At 37.5% G+C, this 8808-nt stretch overlaps 1 protein-coding gene across 2 annotated transcripts; it reads left to right on the top strand.

Moving 5' to 3' along the window:
• The first annotated feature begins 267 nt into the window (after positions 1 to 267).
• On the top strand, positions 268 to 6246 carry LOC111809649. Of its 2 annotated transcripts, XM_023696024.1 has the most exons (7): positions 268 to 522; positions 2653 to 2794; positions 3896 to 3956; positions 4068 to 4203; positions 4316 to 4646; positions 5413 to 5541; positions 5626 to 6246. In XM_023696024.1, the coding sequence occupies exons 2-7, from the start codon at positions 2695 to 2697 to the stop codon at positions 6060 to 6062; spliced, it is 1194 nt and encodes a 397-aa protein (XP_023551792.1). In that variant the 5' UTR covers positions 268 to 522; positions 2653 to 2694; the 3' UTR covers positions 6063 to 6246. The 2 variants fall into 2 exon arrangements, with proteins under 2 accessions (XP_023551792.1, XP_023551793.1); XM_023696025.1 differs by lacking the exon at positions 2653 to 2794 and having other exon boundaries at positions 3896 to 3960.
• Positions 6247 to 8808: the final 2562 nt, after the last annotated feature.

Raw genomic sequence — 8808 nt, 5'->3', positions numbered from 1 at the left:
GTCTTAAGAATTTTTNTTGATATAAGAAATAAATATTAGTATCGTGTTGTGACGTGAAAATTTATATAAATGTTTTCAAAGGAATAAGAACTCAAATTACATAAATACATAAAATGTGGGCGTAATCCGATTTTTCTGAAAACAATTATAAATATAAATATTTTTTAAGAAAAAAAATTAACTTTTTAAAAATAAGTTAATTCAGTATTATTACGGTTAAGTTTAATATTTTTGTTAAAATTTCTTAAATTTCTCCGTCTCTTATTAAATTACTGACACCGGCGGCCGTTTCTGTACAAATCTGCCCGTATCTCCTCCCGCTGTCCTACCGTCAGCCGCCCATCTATCCCAATTCGTTGACGGAAACCCCGCTCGATAAACCCTCTCTTAACGCACGCCTACACGGGTGCCACTTTCTTAATCAGGCGTTCTCTATCATCGTCCTTTTCTTACCCCGAATCTCTACAATTGTTGGGCTGATCTTTTCTTGTTGTATCTCAGATTTTGGGCCAAGATGTCCAGGTAACACTCCCCTGACTTCTACTTTATAGATTATGATGGTTCTTTGGATTCATTTTTCCAGTTCCAAACTGTTTTCATTTTGGCATTCCATTATTGTTATACCTCAATGCTGTGGTGAATTGGTTTGAGATTTTACTTTTAAATTTTAATAGCTTCAATCAAGCCCGTTGGTCTAATGATCAACCCTTGTGAATTATATATCCTGGAGAGTGTAAAGGGATGAAAAGGAGAAGTTGATAGTTTAAAACTGATTTAGAAGAAGACTATGATCATTCTAATTGATAGTGTCCTCAAGCCATGTTAAGGGAAAAGGGTCATGGGTCTAGATGGAAATGGTAGATATTATCCTTTTTGGACTTTCCCTCGAGGGTTTAAAACGTGTCCATTAGGGAGAAGTTTCTACACTCTTACAAAAAATACTTCGTTCCTCTCTCCAACAGATGTGGGATCTCACAATCCACCTCCCATGGGGGCTAGCATCCCTGCTGGCCCACCATCCGGTGCCATGATAGGACTTTTGCATTTGTTTATTCCTTTCTAAAAAATAGGTTGGAACCCAATAGATTTTTTTTGGGACGGAAAGGGAGAGGAAAAATATGGTCACTTGGTGAGATGATACNAAGTTTCTACACCCTTACAAAAAATGCTTCGTTCCTCTCTCTAACCGATGTGGGATCTCACAATCCACCTCCCATGGGGGCTAGCATCCCTGCTGGCCCACATCCGGTGTCATGATAGGACTTTTGCATTTGTTTATTCCTTTCTAAAAAATAGGTAGGAACCCAATAGATTTCTTTTGGGATGGAAAGGGAGAGGAAAAATATGGTCACTTGGTGAGATGATACTTCACGACTAAGCTGGTGGTATGGGCTGGTGGTATGGGTTGGTATAGGCAAGATGAGTGTAATAGCCCAAGTCCACTGCTAGCAGATATTGTCCGCTTTGGCCTGTTACATATCGTCGTCAGCCTTACGGTTTTAAAACGCGTCTACTAGGGAGAGGTGTCCACACCCTTATAAGGAATGTTTCGTTCCCTTCTCTAACCAATATGGCATCTTACAACCCTCCTCTTAGGGGCCCAATGTCCTCGCTGGCACACCTCCCGGTGTCTAACTCTGATACCATTTGTAATTTTTTTTGTAACAGCCCAAACCCACCGCTAGTAGATATTGTCCGCCTTGGCCTGTTACGTGTCGCCGTCCGCCTCTCGGTTTTAAAACGCGTCTGTTAGGGAGAGGTTTCCACACCTTTATAAAGAATGCTTTGTTCCCCTCTCCAACCAATGTGGGATCTCACAATCCACCCCCCTGGGGGCCCAACGTCCTCGTTGACACACTGCTTGGTGTCTGACTCTGATCCCATTTGTAATAGTCTAAGGCCACCGCTAGCAGATACTGTCCTCTTTGGGCTTCCCTTCGGAGCTTCCTTTCAAGGTTTTAAAACGCGATTACCAGATAGAGGTTTCCACACTCTATAAGGAATGCTTTGTTCTCCTCCCCAACTGATGTGGGATTTGTGAGAAATGAAGCATTAAGATTTTTAATTAAATGGGAGGAATTGTGGCACACGGTTATTGACACGAAGTTTGGAGTGAAAAAGTAATTACTCATTTCATATTTTTTTCTTATGAACTTAAGACCTGAGGAATGAAGCATTGTTTACCAAGTAATATAGAGTTTTTTAATGGAATGTGCGGAACTGTGGCAAAAAAGTTATCGATTGGGCACAAGTATATAGTGAAAAAGTGGACGTGACCTTATTGCTCGTTTCATTACCTTTTCTTAAGAATTTAGACGACGAACTGGGTGGATGAGGTGAATTCTTGGCTTAGTTAGTTACTTTGATGATTTAAATCAGTCAAATGGGGGAGAAGGATTAACCGATATAATTTTTCTGTTTGTATGCCATTTTTTCTTCTTTGGTTGTTGTTGCTGATTGTTGTCATCATTCACGTAGTTACACATTTTCTAAATGAATTGAAATAAATTGTAGTAAAGGATTTTGAACGAACCCCAACTCATATCATATGCTCGAAGATTCTTCAACTACACCACACCACACCACACCTCTTCAAACTTCTAATGTCTTTGGGTGTTTGTTCATGTGTGCTTTATTTGGTTCATTTATTAGAAAATAATTTGATGGTTGGGGAGTTCCAATTAAAGAATAGTCATGGGTGAAGAATTACATCTGAATCCAATTCCTTTGGAGAGCCGACCTGGCATCCTTTTCATTGGATCCTCAAATGTTGGCAAGCGCTCCCTCCTCTCTAGTAATTCTCTTTCTCTTACATATCCAAATTCAATCTATTTCAATTCTTACTTGTTGCAGTTTATTTAGCTGATTGTTATTATGCCTGTTGGTAGTTGGAACCATACTGACCCTATTGAAGTTCTCAATTACTACAGCATTCCTATAGTATGATAATGATTGGATTGACATCTCAATTCCATCAACACCAATGAATGTTCATGTTCTTTTTATAATCCTGGGTACAATCTCAGTATTTTTTTTTTTACTTCTTGTAAATCTGTAATGGAGAAAAATGGCCATAATTTCATAGAAGGAAAACTTGTATTTGCTAGTTGTCTGTTTTTTTTTTTTTCTTTTATTATATAATTTTCCTTTGTGACTAATGCTGAAGTTAGTGGGATTAGTCTAGATGCGTGTCTTGACATTCATGGATTATAATTAAAAAAAAAAAGCATAATACTTGGCAGTTCGTGTTAGGAATAACGACTCTCCACAATTGTATGATATTGTCAATTTTGAACATAAACTCTCGTGGTTTTGCTTTGGGTTTTCCCCAAAAGGTCTCATACCAATGGAGATGTATTCCTTACTTATAAACCCACGATCATTTCCTAAATTAGCCAACGTGGGACTCCCTCCCAACAATTTTCAACAATCCTCCCCTCGAACAAAGTACACCATAGAGTCTCCTTGAGACCTATGGAACCCTTGAACAGCCTTCCCTTAATCGAGGCTTGACTCCTTATCTGGAGCCCTTGAACAAAGTACACCTTTGTTCGACACTTTAGTCACTTTTTACTACACTTTCGAGGCTCACAGTTCTTTGTTCGACATTTGAGGATTCTATTGACATGACTAAGTTTAGGGCATGGTTTTGATACCATGTTAGGAATAACGACTCTCCATAATGGTATGATATTGTCCATTTTGAGCATAAGCTCTCATGGCTTTGCTTTTGGGTTTCCCTAAAAGGCCTCACACCATACCAATGGAGATGTATTCCTTACTTATAAACCTACGACCATTCCCTAAATTAGCCAATATGGGATTCCCTCCCAACAACCGTTTGCATAAGAGAAACTGATCATTCTCAATACCCAATATCTTTCTGAAATTGTAGGATTACTCACTGTGGACTTTGAAGATGCTTTGAACTCATCCTCTCAAATTTCGGTCCATGGGTAAGTGAGTAAAAGAAAATTCATTTTTCTTCTCCCAGTTATCAAAATGAAAATTAGGCTGCTTGATGTAAATTTGAGCTCAAAATCGGTTTCTTTTTCCTTGGCAACCAGTTGGACTATCAATACGCAATATTACACAGCCGATGTGTCGGTATCAGTGGCTCATTTGCACGAGGAATTTTCCATTGAGGCGTTGCCTATGTTCAATCAGTTGGCTGCCTTAGTCATGGTCTTTGACCTGAATGATGTTAGTCAACTCTATTTGCATCATTTCATTTTGTTTCGTCTTTAATTTCACGTGAAATTGTGATAATCGATGTCATATGTTCTTATGCCTGCTATTATCTTTGTCATTGCAGCTTTCATCTCTTGTGACCCTTCAGGATTGGGTCGCTCATGTTGATGTACAAAAATTTGATGTATTATTATGCATAGGAAATAAAGTAGATGTTGTTCCAGGTCATCCAGTTCATATTGAGTACAGAAAACTTGTGCAAAAACGGAGACATAAAGACTCCTCTATAGATTATTCAGATACAGGCGAATATGGAATTTATGAAATTGAAGGAAGTAGTTTATTGGGAGACGAAGATTTCTCTTGGGAAACTAGGAGGTCATGTTTGGAGTGGTGCATTGAACGCAATATTGAGTTCATCGAGGCTTGTGCTTCTAATGCAGATTTTGATAAATGTAAGATCCTTGCCTTACCCTTGACTTGGATGCTGTATGTATAATGCTTGTTTGCTTTATTATGGTTTTCTTTAAGAAAAAAGGAAAATCGTCTCAACTTGATAAGTTCTGTGATATCCGACATTGGTTGGAGAGGAGAACGAAACATCATTTATAAGAGTGTGAAAACCTATCCCTAGCAGACGCGTTTTAAAGCCTTGAGGGGAAGCCCGAAAGGGAAAGTTCAAATAGGACAATATATGCTAGCGGTGGGCAAATGGTATCAGAGCCAGACACTGGGCGATGTGCCAACGAGGAGGCTATTCCCCGAAGGGGGTAGACACGAGGCGGTGTGCCCAGTAAGGACGCTGGGCCCCGAAGGGGGGTTGATTTAGTGGGGTTCCCACATTGATTGGAGAAAGGAACGAGTGCCAGCAAGGACGCTGGGCCCTAAAGGGGGGAGGTGGATTGTGATATCCCACATTGGTTGGGGAGGAGAACGAAACACCCCTTTATAAGGGTGTGGAAACCTTTCCCTAGCAAACGCGTTTTAAAGCCTTAAGGGGAAGCCCGAAAAGGAAAGTCCAAAGAGGACAGTATCGGCTAGCGGTGGTCTGGGCCGTTACATTAGGAAGGTGAGATAAAATGGACAGGAAGAGACAGTAATATTAACCCTATTGCTTCCTCTTCACATGAATTCAGTGTCACGTTCATTCTTGAATTTATTCTTCTTCATCCTTTTCTTTCTTCCATTTTTTAAAAAAATGACATGTACTATTATCTACAGGTTTATCAATTGATGGTGATATACAAGGAGTTCAAAGGCTCTATGGTGCTCTTTCTGCTCATATGTGGCCGGGAATGATTCTAAAAACTGGAGATAAGATTACCAACCCATCATTTCCCAAAGAAGAAGGTTTTTCTTCTTTTCTTTTGCATTCATTATTTCATCTGTTACTTTAAATTTTAAGTATATGCCTTCTTTGTTTTATCCAATCAGAATTGTCAGAAGAAGAATCTGACTTTGAAATTGACTACGAAATACTATCTGGGGGTTCAGCTGAGATGTGGGATGACATTAACTTCCAAGGTTGCTCGTCGAACGGAGAAGGGTCGTCCATAGATGCTGGAGCTCTTGGAAACGATGTTGATATTGCCGAGCAAGATCAAGCTAGTCGAAGTATCTGTGAACCACCCAAGGCTGAAGAAAACCATGTGGCTGTCGAGGGAGAACTCGATCAAATGACAAATCCATTCATTGGAAAACATCTTGATCTCGAGGATTTAGAGCGGTTGATGTCCGAGATAGGGAACGTGCGTGACAGCTTGAGGTTGATGCCTGATTTTCAAAGGAGAGAAATGGCTGCAAAGTTGGCCCTGAAAATGGCCACCATGTTTGGAGCCAGTAGTGAAGATGATGATGAGGAAACTAGTTGACAAGAACAAATTGGTCCATTCCTTTAGTCAATTGGTCTGCTTGAACATTTAAATTGTGTATTCCTTGTAAAAGGGTACGTATGAAAACCAGGCCATTTCCCTCTCCAAGCAATACCATATGTACAAACAAAATCTTAATACCTTTACAAGCTCTCAGCTATGGCTACCAAGCTTATTTATTTCAGTGGTGCAGGCTTTATCAATGAGAACTCATCTCCTTGTGTAGGTGTTGCCAATGGATCGCCCTCGTAATCAGACGACTCAAGGTCCTCATATGCAGGCACACGTATGGAGTGTTCTGTAGTTTTTTAGTTATTGAGGCTCGTCGAACCTGCTTCTTCTTGGCTGTTTCTGTAACGACTCAGACTCACCGCTAGCAGATATTGTCCTCTTTAGGCTTTCTCTTTCGGGCTTCCTCTCAAGGCTTTAAAACGTGTTTGCTAAGGAAAAGTTTCCACATTCTTATGAAGGTGTTTCGTTCTCCACATGTTTTATGTAGGAATATTAGACTACCAGCCATAATCTTCTCGAGAGCTTCATACCTGAGCTTCATACCCTTCTCCAGAGCTTCATACAGAACTTTTATGCTTTTCTGTCAACCACCAACAGGACAAAGAACAAACAATCAGAAATGAAGGGCATAGTTTCCAACAGAACAATGGGTGGGTTTGGGCTATGAAATAGTAAAATGGGTGGGTTTGGGCTATGAAATAGTAAAAAGAAGATAACGACATGAGTTTGATACGAGTCTATTTTGAGCACAAGCTCTCATGTCTTTGTTTTCGTTTCTCCAAAATGTCTGTCTGATATGAGTCTATTTTGAGCATAAGCTCTCATGTCTTTGTTTTGGTGCTCTCATGTCTTTGTTTTGGTGCTCTCATGTCTTTGGTTTGGTTTCTCCAAAAAGTCTCGTACTAATGGATATGTATTGTTTACTTATAAACCTATGATCATCCCCTTAATTATTCGATATGGGACTCCTCTCCCAACAATTTTCAACAATCCTCCCCTTGAACAAAGTACAGCATAGAGCTTCTCCTTAATTGAGGTTCGACTCGTCAAAATATACTATTTGTTCGACACTTGAGTCACTTTTGGCTCTGACAACACACGACTCTCCACAATTGTATGATATTGTCCATTTTAAGCATTAGCTCTCACGACCTTTCTTTTGGTTTCTCCAAAAAGGTCTCGTATCAATGGAGATACATTTCTTACTATAAACCTACGATCAACTCTTAATTAGCCGACGTGGGACTCCTCTCCCACCCATCTTCATTGGCCCGTAGTTTCAAACCCAAATTAGAGAGCATGCAGAATAGAGAGAAGAATGAAAGCAATAAAAAAGAAGCAAACACCAGCAACTCTGTCAATAACTATCTCCCAAGATAATGGAAATAACAATGAAAAAGAAGCAAACACCAGCGACATCCCATGTGGGTGTGTTATCGAGCTCCCTGGAGTGGCCACCGCCATCGCCACCGCCCGCGGCGGAGACAAGGGCGGCGCCAGTAAACAGAAGACAGGAAACAGACATCAGAAGTAGTGGTAAAAATAGCACAAAAACAGCAAATCTTTATCTCCAAAGTGGAAGTTTTCTCAATTTGAATGCTTATTGGTCACACCATAACCAATGATGCTATTACACACGTGTGAAAAACAAAATAAACGCTGCCGTTTTGAGACTTTTGCCCATTGGCTGTTTTTCTTCTCTTATCTATATTAAATTTTATATAATAAATAATTGATTTCTGAATTTAAATAGGTTGTACATGCCATAATGATGCAATTACCTATTTTTTAAAAAATTGATCCTAATGTAAAAATTAGATTAAAGTATTATTTATATAATTATTATTTTATTTCAGAATAATTTTTTTTTAAACATAAATGGATTTTATTTCATTTATTATTCCTATTATTATTATTATTATTTTTAAAAAAAAAGTGGTTTATTTATTCATTTATTTTGATAAGGATGGAGTTTACCGTATGATTTTTTTTTAATTTAATAAATTTAAATAAAATATTTGTTTCAAAAAACTTTTTAATAGATAATTTTATTTTATTTTATTTTTATATACAATCTACTCCTATAATAAATCCCAAATTTCAATATTACAATATAATTTTTTATGCTTATATATAAAAGAAATATATATATAAATGAAACGAAGAATATAATTATTATCTTTGATTCTGTTTAGGTCCAATTTGTAGGTCATGCATGTTAAATAGACGTCCATAAGTAGAATGAAGCTCTTCAAAAATAAAAATAAAAAATATTTTACAAATTTATTAATTATCCGTTGCTTGATAATTAATTAATTTTTCTTTGAAAAGAAAATAGCGCCTATTTTTTCACAATTTATTTACAATAACTTTTAGAATATTTGAATTTGTTACTGATTCCAAACAAAAATAAATTTTTTATATAATTTTAAAAAAATTTCTTCCATTTAAAATGCAAGATTTTATTTTATTTTATTCTATTCTTTATTCTTTATTCTTACATTTTAATTCATTATTTATTATTATTAATTCCACTATTATCATTTACTTTTTTAGTTAAGAAAGAAAAGGAAGAACATGTTAAAAAAAAGAAAAAAAGGGTAAGATTTCGAAAAAGATTAAAGAAAACTAAATCCACATATAGCCTTTTCTTTCCGGCTTTCACTCTATGTTTTAAAATGCGTTTGCTAGGAAGAGACGTGGGATTTTACAATCCATCCCTCTTCAGACCCCA

Source organism: Cucurbita pepo, chromosome LG14, assembly GCF_002806865.2.
Source record: "Cucurbita pepo subsp. pepo cultivar mu-cu-16 chromosome LG14, ASM280686v2, whole genome shotgun sequence".
Taxonomy (NCBI): Eukaryota; Viridiplantae; Streptophyta; class Magnoliopsida; order Cucurbitales; family Cucurbitaceae; genus Cucurbita; species Cucurbita pepo.
Note: the sequence above shows the minus strand (reverse complement) of the source record. Positions and strands in the feature narration are given on the sequence as shown.

Bases quoted from the DNA above. Each gene is read 5' to 3' on its own strand.
- LOC111809649 (XM_023696024.1), top strand. From the start codon at position 2,695: ATGGGTGAAGAATTACATCTGAATCCAATTCCTTTGGAGAGCCGACCT. The intron at 2,795-3,895 runs GTAATTCTCTTT...CTGAAATTGTAG, and splicing joins CAAGCGCTCCCTCCTCTCTA to GATTACTCACTGTGGACTTT. The intron at 5,542-5,625 runs GTTTTTCTTCTT...TTATCCAATCAG, and splicing joins ATCATTTCCCAAAGAAGAAG to AATTGTCAGAAGAAGAATCT.